The sequence below is a fragment of the Anastrepha ludens genome, chromosome 5 (genome assembly GCF_028408465.1).
Source record: "Anastrepha ludens isolate Willacy chromosome 5, idAnaLude1.1, whole genome shotgun sequence".
Taxonomy (NCBI): domain Eukaryota; kingdom Metazoa; phylum Arthropoda; class Insecta; order Diptera; family Tephritidae; genus Anastrepha; species Anastrepha ludens.
Genome location: NC_071501.1, coordinates 18,801,349 through 18,822,008, shown reverse-complemented (window position 1 = coordinate 18,822,008; position 20,660 = coordinate 18,801,349). Strand labels below are relative to the sequence as shown.

At 38.6% G+C, this 20,660-nt stretch overlaps 1 protein-coding gene across 2 annotated transcripts in view; it reads left to right on the top strand.

The window, feature by feature from the left end:
- Nucleotides 1-20,660, top strand: part of LOC128865351 (proton-coupled zinc antiporter SLC30A2) — a 252,202-nt gene that overhangs the window by 114,112 nt on the left and 117,430 nt on the right. For both annotated transcript variants that reach the window (XM_054105593.1, XM_054105594.1), the window contains one exon: nt 10,454-10,574. In XM_054105593.1, coding sequence (XP_053961568.1) covers nt 10,454-10,574 — 121 coding nt within the window. The remainder of the gene's footprint in view (nt 1-10,453; nt 10,575-20,660) is intronic.

Sequence of the window (20,660 nt, the reverse complement as noted above, 5' to 3'; positions counted from 1 at the left end):
GATGGTACATGAAGCGTTCTTTGGTACACGGCGAAAAGTTCTCTTGAGGATGCATTCCAGTTACGCCGAGGTGTGGTTAGTTTACGCGAAAAAATTCCAAGTTGTTGTGACTCGTCATTTTTTAATTGATGCAGTTGTCTGATGCATCGACCGAAAGTGTGAGTGGCTCGTTAGCTTGTGGCTGTGCGAGCACAGTTGTATTGACTAATTTTGTTTTAAAATCCTTATAAGTCATTCGGGATTCCTCGGTCCACTGAACTTTGCGCTCGTCGTTTTTGACATTGTTATGAGCGCTTCAAAGTGTCCTGTGAGTGTGTGGCTCCGAGTATAAACCTTCTATACAAATTAATGATTGGTATGAAAGAAGGTCGTAAGTGCCTAGCGATGGCGAGTTTCTTGTAAGCTCTTATCGATTTTACTTATTTTTGTGGTACCCTTAGGCTTGACTAAGTGCCCGAGGTGCGATACCTTTGGTTGATCGAAAATACGCTTGTTGGCATTGATTGTTCATCCGTTTTGTTTTAGTCGCTCGAATACAGTTCGAATATGTTGATTGTGGTCGGTTTCGGTGCTGGATGCGACGCAGACGTCGCCTAGGTATGGGATGACGAAATCTAGTCCTTGTAACACGCTGTCGATGTGCCTTTTTGTGAACACATCACGAGTAACGTCAGCCCATCAGCTGATTCCGACAAATTCGCTCTGTTATGGAGCCCACCATCTCAATTATTTTCACCATTAATTGGAGCTGACACCCTTTTTAGGTGTTTGAGTTCTTCTCTATTTGGGGCTCTTCCTCCTATTTGGGGCGTGCGCCTTGATCTAGTTCCACAAATGGAGAGGTCTACAGTTTTAAGTCGACTTCGAACGGTTGATATTTTTGGTGAGAAGTTTTTTCATGGCAGAAATACACTCGGAGGTTTGCCATTGCCTGCCGATTTGCGACCCCTATTAGAAACATATTTGTCTTGATGTTTGTGTTTCACAGAGACTCGAACGATGCTTTCGGTTACTCTAAGGATCTTCCCCGCTAGTGATATCGGTTTGAGAACAGGTGCGCTATGCGTTAAAGAGTCGTTAAGAGCAATTTTTTCCAGATTCACTCCTAGGCTTCGACAAGGTTAGTTTAGGTTATGGTGGTAGCTGGTCCGTATGACCAGCTCACTTAGACCTTACAGGTCCGTTGTGATACCACTGTACGACACGCGAACCTTGTTTATTTATCTTCATGAAACCATTTTGAGGCTCTTATAAAGCGCAGGATTGGTCTAGTCCCCACGCCAGAGAGAACCGTGCGAGTATTGAAAAAGTGTTTACCTAGACAACCTGCTATAATTTTAGCTAAGGCTGGACAATTGCAAAAGAACTGCTGTTGTTGTTGTTCTTGTTGTTGTAGCAGTACCTTTGCCCTGTCAGTGTAATGTAATCACTGGTCGTCTTCGTCTGGCTCATCTAACGGTAGGCCCAGGAAACTGAATCGACGGATTGGGTCCAGAGGGAGAGGGGTGTTAGATGAATGTGTTTAATGGGTCATGTGAAAAGATAGTTAGTGTCGTGCGGGGTGCCTTTACATGCTGGGCATATGTTTAGTATGTCGGGGTCGATTCTGGATAAGTAGGAGTTTAACCTGCTACAATATCCAGAACGTAATTGTGCCAAGGTTACGCGGGACTCTCGGGAAAGTTGGAGCTCTTCGTCTGCGATTGGTGGTGGTTGGACTCCGATAACGGCATTCGGGGGTCGGGAGCTTAAGAAGGTGGTGAGAGTCTCCCGATGAATGCCGTTTATGGCCTGTCTGTACACTGTCCGATCCAGTAGCTGTCTGTTTGTTTTGTATGAGATCTCGTCCGCGTAGTTGAGGAAATGCCTCCTGATGTGCCTGGGAGGTGGCTCAGGCTCGAGCAGGTGTCTGCATGGGTGAGGTCTGCGGTAACACCCTAGCAGAAACTGCTTACTGAGGTAGCATTAGGGCCTCATGACAGGTAGCATGTTAGCCTCATGATGTAGGTGTTGTATTGGTGACATCAGAAGACATCCTGTCACGGTCCTTAATGCAGTATTTTGGCAGGGCTGAAGCGTTCACTGGATCCAGACGACCAGACAGGTGCAGCATAGTTTAGAACCGCTTGCTTTACAAGTCAAAGGAAGTGCTCAACCTCTTCTCTTCCTTCCTCTTCCTCATCTCTACAACTTCTACAATATTCATGGGAGAATACTGCTAGGAATGCCTGCCAAATAGCCAATGACCGGTGACATAAGCCACGACCTTCGAGATATCATCTCTTGAGAGGCTAAGCAATTCCTTTGTCTTTGAGTTGAGAGATTTTTTTAGAACGTCCGCATGCGCCGTAACTATAGAAGTTTAGGACTAATATTTTTTCCTGCCGGGTTTTCGAATAAACTTCACCACACAAATATTATTATAAAATGGGAGGGACAAACTTTCATTTTTACCGAGAACTACGCTTTGTAATAAAAACTTTGACTGCTTCAGTATTTTCAAGAGCTTTTATGCGGGTGGCTGGAAGGAGTTTAGAACGAACCGATATTGCGCACTGACCATGGATACATACAATAGTATGGCAATTAAACAAAATTTTAAAGTTATACAAAATTCCATCAAATATTTAGTAAAGCATAAATGAAATAGAAAATGTTTGATAAAGTGCAAGAAGTGCCGAGTGCAGGCTGTCAAGATGGAAAAAGTGAAAAATTTGAAATTTAAATGACAACGAAAAATTTGCCAAAGTTAGCCAGAAAGTGCTTAAGCCACTCACCAGGGACGCATCACGAAAGAGAGAGAGAGAAGGTGGGAGATAGAGGCAGTGGCTTGTTGATTGACAAACTAACTGACTGCTGGACATTTGCGAAGAAAAACAAATAAAAATTTGGTTAAAGTTTTCAATAAAATGCAAAGTGTACACATTCGGCTCGAAAAGTGGTACGTTTGTGAGATAGCAACGCAGAGGGGGGGAAGAGAGAAAGCAGCGAGCGACAAGAAGTATCTGTCTGCATACAATAGTGAATTTGCAACTGCATTGTGCAAATCAAGGACGAGTGTTGCACAGTTGCTATAACATGCAACATGCAGGCTTAGAATTGTCAATTGTTGCGTGCTTGGACAGTAGTTGGTCCGGCCAGCGGCCAGCGGCCAGCGGCCAGTCGGTCGGTCGATGGGATTTGCAAAACATACCAGCAGCATTTGTGCTTAGCCAGTAAGTTTGCGATTGATATGTGACAAGTTTACCACACACACACTCTGCAATGTATGCAACATACAAAAACAACAATTGTTTGCACTTGCTTGTTGTACTTTTGTGTCTTCCACGAGTGCATACTCCCCCCACTCACTCTTGACTGTGGCTGTGGCTGTAGAAAAATTGACAGCAGTGCAACCAAAAAATGCAAATACACATAAATATCTATACTCACACACACACACATACATTTATATGCACATGCATGCAGAAACCAATATTAAATGCCTGTTTTGTGTGTGCGTGTGTGTGTGCGTGCATGTGATGCCAAACAATCAATATGACTTCAAAGCCGGTGGAGAGATAAACCAATAAAGCAGACGAACAGGCAGGAAAAGACTCTGTGGCAGCAGTTGCATCAATATTTGACTTGCAACTAAAAATGTCCGGATTTTTAAGATTTTTGTATGTTCATTTTCGTTATTTTATATACAGAAGTCTAAATTCTACAGTAGTTTCGGTTTTTCTGCATACAACTACGAACTCTGCCTGCCAAGCGGCAGTTGCATGTTTGATACTTACTTCCTTAGGCATTCAAAGTAGAGCGTAGAACCAATAATGGTAGTCCAAATGTTGCAGTTAGCTTAATAATGAAATGGGTGGCGAGCGGGTGCACGGTGCCTATGCATGCCTGGAAGAATTCAGTCAAGTTTACTGTAAATTTGGATTTTGTGGCATATACGAGTTTTGGGGTACAAAATTTATCGATTGGCTTAAAGTGATAACGGTTAAGTTCAAATAAAATTAATATTATCTAGCTTTGAAAATATTTGCATGCAGCTGTGTATGGAGATAAATCGTTGACATTTTTTCTGTGTGAACCTTTCAAAATGCGGTATGAAGCATGCAACCCTACTTCTTCAGGCAATATCTTCCTGTCCATGCTCTTACACTCTAATTTTGTATTCGCAACCTTAAATGTATTGCGGCATCTCTATCCACCGGCAGGTGAGTAGAGGCACTCCGCAACGTGATGTTCTCTCATCATTCCTCTGGGTTGTTGTTGTAAATGACTTGCTTGAGGAGCTGGTGCAAGGGGGCTGCAGGGTAATTGCCTACGTGGAGGACGTGGCACTAATTGTTAGAGGAAAATTGGTGGATACTCTGTTCACCTTGATGCAGGGATATTTGAACACAGTTGTTAGATGGGTAACGGATTGCCGCCTGTTGGTGAATATCCTTTTAAGACGGAGCTCGTCCTATTTACGAGGAAATATAAAATACCCAGAGCTCAACTTCTCTCACTAGGGGGCGCTCCTCTGATGCTTTCTGCCAAGGTGAGGTACCTAGGTATTATCCTTGACAGCAAGCTTACATGGAAGCCCAATATTGAGGAAAGAGTGAGGAAGGCAACAATCGCTTTGTATGTGATTACCCCGCGAAAGAAGAGAATTGGGATCGCCCTGACTACCTGCGGTCTGCTTCTGGAAAGATGGACATCGCGTCATCGTTTTTCTTCGTCCACGTGTGCTTATTCCTTGGGCAACGATACCATCCTAACCTAACTTAGATGCATTTTTCTCTAGATGGTTTAACTCTCTCACAGCATATTTGCAAGCCCCTAAATCTCTTAAATGCAATTAAAAATGATTTAATAAAATTTCGAATTCCTTATCTGGCTTTATTTCAACTGAATTCAACAAAAAACCACATAAAATATTGGCAACAGAATTTTTCTAGTTTATGCGTATTAAATGCGAAGCGGTCAAGTCAGCATTTGAAACTGCTTTCAATTTTTCATTTCATTTGCCTTGGCTGAACTTTTGCTGAAGATTGCAATAGCTCAATAAAGGCGAAGCAATACTCAAAAAACTGAAGCTGCGCTGTCGCTTTGCTGTGAAGATTTTTACAGCACGAGAACCACTTATAAGAGAGTCAGAGTATTGCTGTGGCTACTGCTATAGTGTAGCTTTCGTATTTGATGCCATTTTGCTATCGTAACTGCTATTTTCTAGCTTTCGAGCTAAAAGATGATCGTCGCTATTGGTTAGGGCGACCAGGAAGGGACGTTTCATAAGCATAAGACACCCCTAATTTTTCAAAATATTTTAATTTATAGATTTCAGAGGAAAATAAAAATTTTACACGTCGATCAAAGTAACAAAAGTTATCTGTTTCATTACAGAATTTAGAATTTTTTTTAATACATAAAGAAAATTTGTAGCAAAAACGTATTTCCAGGCATTTCAAAATGATAAGACACTGCTTAATTAAAGTGATGGTTTAACAAAAGCATACTTTTTTTGATTTTTTTTTTCTGTCGTCTGTTTCTTATGGAAGCACTATTTGCTTTAGCCACACAAAATAACCTTTTTTATCGATTCTGCTAGCTTTTTAAGTAAATTTACATCTAGAGAAGCGCTTTCTGCCTTAATTGCCGTTTTAAGCTCGTTGGTGTTGTCAAATTAGCGATTGTTGGCGTACACTCTTCTGGCTAATATATCCACAATGTTTTTTATTGGGTTTAGATCCCGAGAACACGTCAGCCAATCCATAGTTCTATGGAACAATCGGTCAAATATTGCCTTGTCTCCCTGCTTACGTGGATTCGGGCGCTGCCTTGCTGAAAAACGAAGTGCGGAGGAGGAAGGAAGGAGACTATTTTGAAAACGTTTTTGTAGTCCCCACTATTCATTCGCGATGTTGTTACTGTATACCAAGAGTTTCTTTCGATGTAAATGCACCCCAAACCATAACAGAACCTCCACCGAAGTTGCGCTTGGAAAATAAGTTATTTTTTTGTCATTTTGTTAAAAACAACTCCCCTGATTTTTTCGATTTTTTCTAATATTGTAATATGATTCTAATAAGTTTTTTGTTAAAAAAAACTTTTTTTTTGTTATTTTTGAGAAACAAACCCCCTGATTTGGTACTAATTTTTTTTTAATATTTTCTTGTTAAAAATTTTGGAGAACATTTTTTTTCGTTGTTTTGAAAAAAAAAAAAAAATCTCATTATTTTGTATTACTTTTTATAATAGCTATTAATAATATATATTATATAAATACATTTCTTTTAATTGTGTAATAAAATAATAATAATTTGTTTCTCAAAATGTATTAAAAGAAAGTATGGTTTTTTTCACCCTCGCTAATTTTTTTTAATAATATGAAAGTAATAAAAATAATATTTTCTTGTTCAAAACGTATGGGAAACTACCTGTTGTTTTGTAATTTTTGAAGAAACAAACCCTTCGATATTTTCCTTATGTTTTAAAAATAGCTGAATATAATAATGATAATATTAATGCGTGTTTTTTTATTAATTTTTTAGTTATAGCTCTGAGGCTATGCTCACTGATCCTGAAAGTTCCTTAACGGGATCCCTATAGTTTTTTGAAAACGAAAACTTCAGATGGCATTCGTCCTTTCACTACTCCATTTCAGCTGCCGCGAGAGTCCTACACTCGTTCCTGAAAACTTCCTAAAATTCGCTTTGATTTCTATTCGCTAAGTGTTTTTTAAGTATTCGGATTATTCCACGTCCTGTTAGCTCTGCAAAATTCATGTATACTTGCCTAGTTGTAATTGTTTACATTAGGCAGCAAACATTTTTAAAACGAATTGGCACTATTTTGCCTTGTTTAGCCTTCTTCGATTTCTTACGTATTTTTTATGATACAAATGTGTACGTTATAAGCAAACAAAAATAAAAAATTTGTAAAGCACAACTTTTTTTCAAGTGAGTTCAAAATTGTTAAGGCACGGTGTTAAGGCTAATACAAAGATTCCTGTGACCAAATATTAGATATTGGTATAAAACACTGAGAATCGCTAGACTGTAATTTTGTTCTAAAGGGTGGTTAAGTTTCAAGGGCCGGTGTTTATTTTGCATAAAATACAATTTTTTTAGAAAATTATTGTAATTTCTCTTTATTATGATAACTAGCAAACCCGACCCCCTTCGCTGGGCACACTAAAATAGAGAATATAGAAAATATTTGATTTTCATATTATTTATTTCTTTATTCTTTATTCAAGCGCTTTGGCATAAACAATATTTTTTGTTTTTCTATTTGTTTTTGAGTAAATGTAAAATATAATTTGAAAATCAGGAAAAAAGAAGATTGTTTTTAAATTTCAAATCAACGCATATGAATAAACAATCGTCTTTTTTCCTGATCATCCACGAATTTTTCGTTTCAATTTATATGTTTTATTAAGCATTGGAGCTTTTTTAACCATTATCCCTTTATATTTTTCAAAAAAAAACAAACGAAAAAAAAAATTTTTTTCCACGAACACATAATTTCATTCGGATTTCACATTAAATTCTCAAATTTCGTAAGAAATTATTCACTGTTCCAAAATCCACTCCAAAAAAATTCACAAACAATTTTTACATGTTGCACTTACGTCTTCTCCTTTTGGCGTCCAAATCAGAAAGAAATATTGACACATTGTAGCTCACACTGTCAATTTGACAGTTGAGCTCCGCCCCAAGCGTTAAAAAAGTAAGCGACATTATGGCTGGTTCAAAAGAACGCTGTACCCGTTGCCAGTGCTCCGAATTACAACCAAACTTTACGAAACCCATTTTCAATACTTACTTAACAATGTGCATAAGTTTGGTTTGATTCGGTGCAAAGACACGGCGGGTCCACGTTTTGGCATATATTTCCAGACCCTAGTCATCAATAGGTATGAAAATTACCCCGTATTAAAGCACTTATCAACAGCTTTCATTTGATACCCATATTGTACATACACGACCAAAGGTTACCCGGGTCCACGTTTTGACCTATATCTCGAGACCCCAGTCACGGAGCGGCATGAAAAATACTCTGTACTAAAGCATTCACCAACAGCTTCAATTTGATATCCATATTGTACAAACACATTCTAGGGTCCACGTTTTGGTCTCTATCTCGAGACCCTAGTCATGGAGCGGCATGAAAAATACTCTGGACTAAAGCATTCACCAACAGCTTCCATTTGATGCCCATATTGTACATGCACATCCGAAGGTTACCCGGGTCCACGTTTTGACCTATATCTCGAGCCCTATTTCCAAAATAAAATATAATCCATGTTACTCGTAGATGATGTAGCTTTCGAATGGTGGAAGAATTTTTAAAATCGGTCCAGTGGTTTTTGAGCCTATTCATTACAAACAAACAAAGTTTTCCTCTTTATAATATTAGTATAGATAATGTTATGGCTCAAATACGTATGGAACAAAATACTGGCCGAATGGCCGCCGCGGCCACCTCCATCCGATGGTCCAAATTTTCGATGACGCTGAGGCATAATTGAGGTTCTATGCCGTTATTGTGCCGAATTTTCTTATCCTTTAGCTCTTTAATTTTTGCTGCCTTATCGACGTACACCTTTTCTTTCAAATAACCCCAAAGAAAGAAGTCCAACGGTGTCAAACCACATGATCTTGGCGGCCAATTGACATCGCCGCGATGTGAGATTATTCGGCCATCAAATTTTTCGCGCAAAAGATCCATTGTTTGGTTAGCTGTGTACCAAGTGACATCATCCTGTTGAAACCACATATCGTCCACATCCATATCTTCCAATTCGGGCCATAAAAGGTTCGTTATCATCTCACGATAGCGAACACTATTCACAGTAACAGCCTGACCGGCCATTTTGGAATAAATACGGCCCAATGATGCCGCCGGCCCATAAACCGCACCAAACAGTCACTCTTTGTGGGTGCATTGGTTTTTCGGCAATCACTCTTGGATTATCATTCGCCCAAATGCGGCAATTCTGCTTATCGACGAATCCACTGAAGTGAAAATGTGCCTCATCACTGAAGATGATTTTCTTCGATATGCATTTTGATTTGAACGCCCGTTTTCATATTAAGCCTGAATAACTTTAACGCGTTGCTCGATTGTGTATCTTTCCATGGCTCAGATTGAGTTAGTCTGAAATTGAAAAATGTTAACTGAAATGCAGAAAACAACTTGACGTTTAGGTGTGGTTCACATTCAACATCGGCCCCTAACCACCTTTTATAAAAGTGTTCTACATATAATGCACATTCCAGATTATTTGGCCACTTTCCTGTTCGAGTGAAAAAAATAATTCCAATTTGCTGTACTCTTTCATATCACATGAACTGTATTCCGTTTTCCCTTATTGGCTGTGGTCAGATTCCATTATTTTTATGTCTGCTCTCCCGAAACTAAAAACAATTCATTGTAAACTATTCAAATATTAACTGCTTGTCTTGATTTTAGTACATCTTTCAACCAACAAACTTCCTCCCTGTCCCATCAGTAATCGCTGATTGCTTGCTAGTAATTGAAATTTCTTAACCCCATCTACCCTAAATGCTGATGAGCTCAGCTCAATGCGATTTTCCTGAAAAGGAAAGAATACTTCCGTAAACCAACGGCCACAACCCTTTGCATGTAGCTTGTCGAATGAAACATCAAATTTCCACTACTTCTGCCTTCTAAGCAATTCATGCTTTCACTTCATGTAGCCAGGCTGCCACGTGTGGTAGGCGAAGTGAAGCGGGCGGTGGTTTGCGCAAATAGTTGCAATTTCGGCTACTGTCATTATCAAAATTTTGCCAACTCCACCTTTTCGTTGTAGTGCAAAATGCGCCGTGAAATGGTGAAATTCAATAACTTATGCGGGGAAGGAAGGGGGCAAAAAAACTGACCAAAATGGCCAAATAACTGCAGCAGAAACTAAAGATGCAACTAACCAAGCAGGAAAGTGACTTGTTAGCCAAAAAAATAAGACCAACAAAGTAAAACCAAGTAAAATGCGACGTTGAAGTCAACAAAGCGGCTGACCAACGAAACGATCAACTGACAATTGAGCGTAGCATAGACTAAAGAGTGAACTCATCACCACTATCGGCAACAGCCTCAACACCCGAAAAGGAAGCCAGCTGCTGTAACCAACTCGAACGTGCGCTTGTTTTTGGCAAATGCTCTGACGCTTTACTAAATAGTATTTTCCAACTTTTATCTGTTATCTGTTATCTTTTGTTTTTGTTTTTACTTCTTTTTTTTGTTTTCTATTTCCATTTATTTTTTCTTTTTCATGTCATGGCTGCCACTTTTTTGCACCGGTGTATAAAAACTTTATCGATTGATTTATTCAATGATGCGTTGCTTTGCGATGTGGCTGCGGCTGTGGCTATGCTGCTGATGTGGCGTAACGCTCTCATTGTTTTTGTTATGGTTGGTGTTGTTGCTTGCTGGCTTGCCACACAAACAGGTGGCATTCTATCGAACAGTTTGGCGATTGCAACAGATGCTGCTCACTTGCTAACAGATTTCGCCAGTTTTATGATATCATTGTTTGCCATCTGGATAGCTGGACGACCATCAACACAGCGGTAAGTTACACTAAATCCACATGTACTTACACATGGACATTCAAACATATATATATACAAAGATTAATATTGCAGTCATGTGTATGCAGGTATAAATAAAAGTAAGCTTACTATGTAAATATGTTTGTGTGCAGCACCACTCTTTTCATTTTTCATTGATCGCCAGGTATTTAGTTTACTCGATTCCGGAATGTTTTCTAACAATTTATATTACACACATAGCTGTCGTTGTTGTTATGGTTGTACGTGGTGGCAACTTAACTTATGTCAAATCGAATGTTCATAGCAGTGGTACCCCGTGAGCAAAAAAAACTACAATTTTTTGGAAAATTTATGAATGAATCGACTTCGTTATGTTTCAGCGATGAAGCGCAGGCCACGATTTGGTCCACATGGGTATTTTGCATCAATTCTTTGGGTAGCCATATATCGAGCTTCTTCAATTCCGGGGCAATGAAATAAGTGCTCACATATTAGTCACACCCCACGATTTCCATGATTTTATGAAGATTTTCATCATATTACGTCTGCCACCCCTAGATCCCTTCTGCAAATACTCAGCAGCCTATTTCGCTTTAAGGCTCAAAGCGAGCTCACAATAGAAAACTGTTACACATGAACATTCAACCATCTTAGACTCCTATAGGGATATACCCAGTAACTGCGATTATCACCCTCCCATTTTCTGCTTCGAAAGGAATTTCTTAATGAAAACCCCTTCTAGACTGGAATGGCTTGAAGAAGATCCATCACCCAACACACCCGTTAAGATCTACACAGACGGATCTAAAATGTACACCGGTGTAGAATCAGGGTTATATTGCGAAGAACTTTCTATTAGTGAATCCTTTAAACTACTGGACCACTGTAATGTTTTTCAAGCGGAAATAAATGCTTTTCATAAAGTCTTAAAATGGTTAAAGAAAAACATAATATCACCAACAGATATCTGCATTCTTTCAGACAGCCAACAGCTGCCCCACGGGCCCTGAATGCATTCCAAACAACATCAAGGAGTGTCTGACCTGGTCGCTAATCTCTAAATGAGATGGCCAAGCAATATCGTATAATCTTATGCTGGGTTCTAGGCCACAGAGGTATACCAGGGAACTGTAGGGCTAACCAACTTGCAAGAGAAGGTACCTGTATGCCAAACATAAGTAATTTTATGGAGATACCTCTCGCAACGTGCACGCTTCTTATTAAGGACGCACGATCAGTTCTACAAATCAAAGATGGATTAGCGTTAACACCTGTTCAATTTCCAGGCAAATATGGCCAAGGCTAAATCTACGTCTGTCATTAGTATTATAAAATTGAGTAGACTTCAAATTAGGACCTTAGTGGGGTCCCTCACAGGACATTGTCTCATAGGAAATCATGCTAGCAGATTAGGCGTTTACACGCATGATTCCTGTCGTAGCTGCAGAAATGAGGAGGAGTTGGAAACAATTCAAAACCCTTTTTTGCACATGCCCAGCTCTAGCCAGCGACAGGAACCGATATTTAAGATCTTACTTCCTCGTGAATATAAATAATCTATACACTTTAGGTGTCAACAAACTTTTACAGGTACGCTTTGGCAAAAGCTTAGGATGGTTCAATATGGAATGGGAAATGTAGTCCAACCCCTGCGACCCTCAACAACGGACCCATTTCGTGGTCTAAGTGGCATCGCTGTCTCTATGTGCGATACTGCTGCCAAACCTAACCTAACCTATCAATATTTTCAATGATTGTTGATGATTGGAATTGATATCATCAGAGCGGATTAAATTTTTGGCCACCTTCTGCGACTTTCTAGCTTGACTGTAGTGGTATCATACTAGGGAATGTATTGAATTTTCTTTCTGTACCTTTTTTTGGAGCAATGAACACAAAACTGTGAAAAAAACTGTTTTGTACATTACATTGCCCTATAATATGATCCGATACGACGTACACTTGCTTTTATATAGTAAGAAATGCCCCACCACAGGAAAGTACCCTTTTACTTCATCTAATACATTTTATATATACTTTTACAAATTTTAGTAATATTAAAGCGACTTTTAGCTTAAACAATAGCTTTGGCGATCCAAGTGAAAATATCTATTCTGTTATTTATTTCTAACATATCACCAGTAAAACTTTCTCCACTGAGCAACGAATTGCACTTCATTTCTTTCTATAATTTTTTCTGACTTTGTTCTAAGGAATCTTTTTACTAAGGTTTTTAGAACATGCATCTGGTATCAAGTAATTTTCGCATGATTGGCGACCATAATTTGTATTACACTAGAAAAAACCAACCCCAAGAGTGAGACAATTTCATCGTTTGGTTCACGCAACATGTTAACGAATATATCTGTGGCTCGCAAAATTAGTGCTTAACTATGTGACAGAAGAGTATGGGTGCAGATTGTGGCTTACGATATATATTAGGGACCCGGAAAATAATGCCACTTTTTTACAGTGAATTCGAATAAATAAATTTCTTATAAGTTTTTGTTTTTAGTCAATGATGCATTCACCCTCATTGGCAACAATCTTTGGCATTTAGTGTGCAAATTTTCAAAGCCGGATCTATAAAAATCAATTGGGTTTTCAGTAAAATGTCTGGAGATCAACCAAATCCTAAAAATTTTTGTTTGCTAAGAAGTGTTGCAGTGAACGGAATGCAGTGAGCGCAATTTCGGGCGAGTATGGTGGGCTAGGCAGTGCCTTCCACCCAAATCCGTTAATATTTTCCAGCGTTTTTCTTGCGCAGTGCGGTATTGCAATATCGAGTTGCAACATGACGGCTTTTTTTATTGATAATCGTTGGATATTTTTCATTTAATGACTAATTTACTTGATCTAATTCCTCACAATAAAGGTCTGTATTAAAAGTTTTTCCAGTTTCAAGCACTTCCAGGTTTAAGCGCCAATCACACAAAAGCGCTTAGCAGTCCTTTGAGGTTGAACCTTTTGGGCTACTGCCTTTTGCATCTTGGTTTATTATATAGAACCCATTTTTCATTTGCAGTACTCAAGTAATGAAACAACGGTTCTATATTGTACCGTTGAAGCAATAAGTTGCATGTCTTGGATCGGTAAGCTCTGTCTTCTTCACACAGATTATGCAAAACCCTAAAACCTGCACTGTTCGCTTTACCAATTTGTTGCAAATATTCTTGGATGGTTGTTCAAGGTTGGTTAAAAGTATTTGACAGGTTCTTGATTGTCTGACATGGACTTGCTTCCACTTCCGCAATTAATACTTTATTGTCTAAGGTTGTTGGTCTGTTTGATCGCTGGGAGCGCGGAAAGATCGAAATTACCGGATCTGAACTTTAAAAATCACCTTTGGCATTTACGAACATCTATTTCTGGTATCAACATTCGCAAATGTTTCTGGTATGTTTTCACAACTAAACAAGTCACTTTTACTTTGAAATGTCTCTGGCACAACTTTCAACTACGCAATGAATTCATAAACGGTAAAGAAACATGGACATGCGCAGAAATTACATTACTTTTCTGTTCCCCTAATACAATAATAATTTTATATTATGCTATGTTATGTTGTGTTATGTTATGTTATGTTATGTTATGTTATGTTATGTTATGTTATGTTATGTTATGTTATGTTATGTTATGTTATGTTATGTTATGTTATGTTATGTTATGTTATGTTATGTCATGTTATGTTATGTTATGTTATGTTATGTTATGTTATGTTATGTTATGTTATGTTATGTTATGTTATGTTATGTTATGTTATGTTATGTTATGTTATGTTATGTTATGTTATGTTATGTTATGTTATGTTATGTTATGTTATGTTATGTTATGTTATGTTATGTTATGTTATGTTCTGTGATCTCATGTTATGTTATGTTATGTTATGATTATTTATATATTCGTGTTATAATTTCGTGTTACGTTACTTTATGCTCTTTTTAAATATATGTTAAATTATTTGCTTATTGATCGCAAAAATTTATCGCCGGCTAACAGTCTTACCACAGTTTTGCTAAGTGGGTTTCCAATAAATATTTATAACCCTCTCAGTTTTGCGTATGTATGTACTCGTATACATGTAGATATTGTATGCATGTATTTGTGGGAGCTGCAGCAATTCCAACTAAAATGCCCATTCTCATTCGACGACCAACTCCAGCAAATTTCACAGGTTCGCAGCTCCCTTCCGAATTTCAGTCATTTGACGTGTTGTTTTTCTTTCTGTTTTTTTTAGACAATGCAATTTTATTGTCGATAAATTCTGTCAGTTTTGGTTTTTGATGAAAACTCGTTCGTTTAACGGAACAAACGACAGCAATTGCGATAGTTTTGGCTCGTTGGAAAAATCGCTTTCAATTATTTTCATTTTCATTTCCATTTTCAGTTTTCATTTCAGCTTTAGCCAGCAACTAAATAAATGTTCTATTTAATTGCCATTTAGTTTCGGCAAAATTGCTGCACATTTAGCAACTGTGCATACAAAGGGCAAACGAAAAAGAACAAACAAAAACAACAAACATGAGCAGAATGAATGGCTGCTTATCAAAAACGACAACTAGAATAGGAGTAATAATAATAAAGTACGGCTATGCGAGTATATACATATGTGTATGTACACACATACACATATATGCCTAACTTCGTTTATTTGCAGTGGGCAGCAATTTAATATCGACACAGCAATAAACCAGTGCTTGCGTTGGGTGTGTGCGGGCGGAGATGCACGTGACAGATGAGTGATATTGAATTCAATGAGTGCAGTTTGTTGGCGCATTTAATGGGTTTTTGCAGTTAATTAGTAGGTCATTGTGTTTGTAGGTAAATGGCATGAGTGGAAAAGCATAAATCTCCTTCGATTTAGATTGCTTTATTTAAGTCGATGGCATTTGTTGAATTGAAGTGTTCGAATTCTCTACATACATACATACACATATACATATGTAATAATTAAACCTGTAAGTTGAATGATTTTGTTTAGAGATAAGATGAACAAATATAAAAGTGGAAATTTTTGAAAGTGGGGTAGATTAGTTTCAGTTTAATTATGTTATTTAACCAAGACTTGTTATGCCATGTTGCTATTTTATGTTATGGTCATATATGTTGTGTTCTGCTATGTGCTGTTGTTTTTGTAATTTTATTCAGTTTGCCATACACCTGCTGAGAGATAACGGTTTGTTATGTGCCATGTTATGTTATATTGTTTTATGTTATGATATGTTATGTTATGCGATGCTATGTTATGTTATGTTATGTCATGTTATTTTATGTTATGTTATGTTATGTTATGTTATGTTATGTTATGTTATGTTATGTTATGTTATGTTATGTTATGTTATGTTATGTTATGTTATGTTATGTTATGTTATGTTATGTTATGTTATGTTATGTTATGTTATGTTATGTTATGTTATGTTATGTTATGTTATGTTATGTTATGTTATGTTATGTTATGTTATGTTATGTTATGTTATGTTATGTTATGTTATGTTATGTTATGTTATGTTTTGTTATGTTATGTTATGTTATGTTATGTTATGTTATGTTATGTTATGTTATGTTATGTTATGTTATGTTATGTTATGTCATGTTATGTTATGTTATGTTATGTTATGTTATGTTATGTTATGTTATGTTATGTTATGTTATGCTAAGTTATGTTATGTTATGTTATGTTATGTTATGTTATGTTATGTTATGTTGTGCTATGTTATGTTATGCTATGTTATGTTATGTTATGTTATGCTATGTTATGTTATGTTATGTCATGTTATGTTATGTTATGTTATGTTATATTATGTTATGTTATGTTATGTTATGTTATGTTATGTTATGTTATGCTAAAATCAAAATGTCACAAATATCATCAAAGGTGCCGTTGCACCAGTGGTATGTATGTGGGGCATGCTCCCACTAACACTATAACAACCCTCCTTATCGCCTGAGTTCCACCCTGGGACCGTGGTGACATTACGTCAAGGTGGAGCCGCGTTTATGTCTATTGACACAACAGGTACTTGCGTCCTGCCGCCTCATACATGGGCGTTTGGAGGTTATACGCTATCGATAGTATCCCTTGCTTTCACTTCATAAGTGGTTCTGCAGCAAATGGAACATCGGAAAAGGTGGCGTAGGTATTACCAACATGTCGTAATTTAATACCGTCTACTACTACCGTGATACTAAGCTCAGGCGTCTGTGATTTGTCGTCAGTTCGTAGGCAGTCTACCTCCAGTCAAAAGCTGCTGCTGAATTCTTCGCTGCGTGTTGCGTTGCCACTCTGGGCGTTGAACATATAGCCCTATCGCTGTTGCAAAATTTGTTTCTGCATTCGAGCAAGTATTTGATGCGATCATCTTAGTCATTAGATTTCCCGGCACAACTGACCTCCCAGAAGTGCTTCAAGCGTTAAGCGCTTCTCGCTGAAACGATCGCAGTAGAGGAATACGTGCTCCACACTTCTTATCGCGTTGTTGCAGTTTGCGCAGAACAGGGTGTCCTCCAGATTAAATCGATGGAGGTACTCCAAAAAACAACCGTGACCACTCAGTATTTGAGTGAGATAGTAGTCAATGTCTCCGTGTTTCCTGGTCACCCATTGGCTAATATTTGAAATAAGCCTATGAATCCAACGTCCGTTAGTTGACGAGTTCCATCATCTGCTTTGCATTCTTCTATCGAATGCAGTCTCTCTTCAACTTTTTCTTCTAATGACGGCTTAGCCTGTCGCCTACCATAGAGACGGCTCAATTGCTTTGCCTAAATGTCAGCTGGTAGTCTGCCCACGATAACGCCTATTGCGTCTCTCGAGACCGTTTTATAGCCACAAGCCACCCTTATTGCACTTCGGCGAAGTACTTGTGCTGCATATTGTATGCTGGACGTTTTAGCTCCGGCCCATATCGGGGCAGCGTTAAAGTCTATGGAGCCTATAACCGTCGAAAGTCTATGGAGTCCATAACGTCTTCTGTTGCCTTGCGGACCGCCAATATTAGGCAACATTCGTGTAAGCGCTCCATTGATAGCATCAGCTTTTGCGCTTACTGCAGATAGTTTGTAACTAAGTCGCCTGTCTATTATCAAGCCAAGATGCTTAATCGACTCCTTAGAGAGTATTTCATGGGTGTCGATACGTAGTTTTTCTTTCTTCCTTTTTTCTCCGCCCACTGATGAGTATCACCTCAGTTTTTGGGGGCTGCCAATTCCAATCCGGATTTTGCTAACCATAACCTCACCGTTGCAGCTGCGTCATTGCTTTTTGCTTCCAGCTGGTCTATGTATCTATCCGTAACTACAAGCGCAATATCATCTGCATACCCAACAATAGTAGCACCGTCTGCTAGTTTTAGTTTGAGGACCCGTCGTACATGACCTTCCAAAGTATTGGACCAAGGACAGACCCCGCCAGTGATTTGGTATGTTTTTTGGCCATAGTCTGTATCGTATTGCAGAATTCTGTTGGTAAAGTAACTATGAATTATGCGCAGTAGGTAACCCGGTACACTTAGTTCTTTGAGAGACATTAAAATGTTGCCCCACTTTGCAGAATTTAATGCATTTTTGATGTCCAGTGTAATGATAGTGCAGTACTCTATATGCAAGTGCCCACCACTGATTGCTTCGTTTGCAATGCCTGTCACAGTCCTAATTGCACCTACCGTTGACTTCGCCTTTCGAAAACCATACTGATTGTCCGATAGGCCAGATGAGCAGGGGAGACGAGGTAGACTTGTAGCCGGTCGCATATGATAGGTTCGAATACCTTTCATTCGAGGAGCAGCACAAGTCGTTGAATCATCCATCTATTTGGGAAAGTTCCCTCTCTAAGACAAGTTTCGTACAAATTCACAAAAAAGGTGGGGTTTCGTATGTACAGCTGTCTTAAAGGCAGCGTTAGGTATACCATCTGGCCTTGGGGCCTTTCTGTCTTTAATACGGTTCAGTGTACCTACCACTGCATCTGTTGTTACCGAAAGTATACTCGGCTCTAAGTTGTAGTTGTCCGCTGAGTTATCACTGTCTTTCTGCGGCGGAAAGAGCGTTACAACCACTTGTTGTAATAGCCGTGGGCACGTGGGTTGAGGTGATGGCGGTCCCTTCACTTTCCGCATGGCAGTTTTATTAGCTAGGCCCCATGGATCTACATTTGCCCTATGTTGTGTTATGCTACGTTACGTTATGTTATGCTGTGTTATGTTATGATATTTATTTTATTATGATATGTCATGTTCAGGTATTTTTGGTTTTGTTATGCATTTGTTCTGTTATGTACTCAAAGCGCATATAATCACTATGTGATTATTTTTAGTTACTGTATCACCAGATGGAATATTCTAAAATTTAGTAGGTTCCCCTGATGTCCGACTACAGTTTTCGAAATAAATTCGCCCAATTTTTAAGCGCTATGCTAGAGTATTCAGTGTGAAACAACGAAATGTAGGTACTGGGTATAAACCAGCTGTAGAGCGTCAAATTGACTATCGCTACAAGCGCCAAGTCGAAAAACAAATGTCTCTGAAGGTACCATATACGAGGTGTGACCACGATTTGTTATCAGTCGTGACCCTCTGGAGCAAATTTGGGTCGTCGCGAACAGAGCCCAACATCTCATTAGCAATGTTCATGCGAAGCTGCTTTAGGTCGAAATTGAGCAGTTTTGGTACGAGTTTGCGGCGACTCGTTTCATGCCCAAATCATTGGAAAAAATTGAATAGCACGAGCCAATCGATATGTGTAGGTCCTCAGCAATTTCTTTAACGGTGATTCGACGATTGGCCAATACCATTTTCTTCTCTTCATCAATTTTTTCGTCTATTGTTGAAGTGCTCGGGCGTCCGGCCGGCTTTTTGTCGTTCACATCTTTTCGGCCTTCTGAGAACATTTTGTACAACCGATAAACGTTGCTTTGGTCCAAAGTAGCTTCTCCGTATGGCTCAGTCAACACTCGGAATGCATCCGCGCACTTAATTTCGTTTTTCACACAAAATTTGATGCAGGTTCTTTGATCTATCATTGGTCTAGGTAAAAATCGAAGACGAGCCAAAACACGTGCAAGCAAAGCAGCTGTCAATAATTAACTGAGCATTCAAAATGGCCGAACTCTTCGGCATGAGTGAGAGACATGAATACCAACATATCGCCACAAAAAAATCGAAATTCGAATATACAGGGTGGCTGATGAATTTTGCTACATTAAGAAACTCAAATAACTTTTTTTTTAGTGTACGGAATTCATTTATTTATTTTTTCAAGTTGAAGGTCATTAAATTGTATTAAATGTAATATAGCTTAACTAGTTTTAAAAATAATTGAATTTAAATGCCCCCATGCTCGTTGACACAAGTGCGGCATCTTAGTAAAAAGTTGTTCATTGCTGCTTTGAGAGTTGCGACAGGAGTAGCCGCAATTGTTGCCCGAATGGATTGTTTTAGTTCATCCAAATTTGTTGGCTTCGTTTTATAAACTTCTTGTTTACATAAACCCCACAAGAAAAAGTCAGGTGCAGTAAGGTCAGGCGACCTGGGGGGCCAACGAAATTCGGAGTTTCTTGAAATCAGTTTATTGGGAAATTTTCGTCGCAACTCTGTCATAACAGTCTGGGCTATGTGAGACGTTGCCCCATCTTGTTGAAACCACACAGAGTTGAAAGGAATTCTCTTTCGGCGTAGTTCTGGATATAAAAATTCTTTCAGCATTTTCAAATAACGGTCTCCAGTAACCGTAACGGTGTGACCATTTTCTTCAAAAAAATAAGGCCCGACAATACAGCGTGAAGAAACCGCACACCACACTGTCACGCGAAGAGGATGCAATTCCGTCTCGTGGAGTATCTGTGCGTTAGAAGTACTCCATATTCGACAATTTTGTTTGTTCACATTGCCGTTTAAATCGAAATGGGCCTCATGAGACATGAAAAGGCAGTTTAACATGTTTTGGTCTTCTTCCACCATTTGCAGGATCTTCTGGCAAAATTTCAAGCGAATCGGCAAGTCTGCTGCATTCAGTTTGTTAACCATTTGAATTTTGTAGGGAAATAAGTCTAAATCTTTGTGCATTATTGTTTGCAAAGACTGTCGGCTGACACCAAGTTGAGCAGATAAG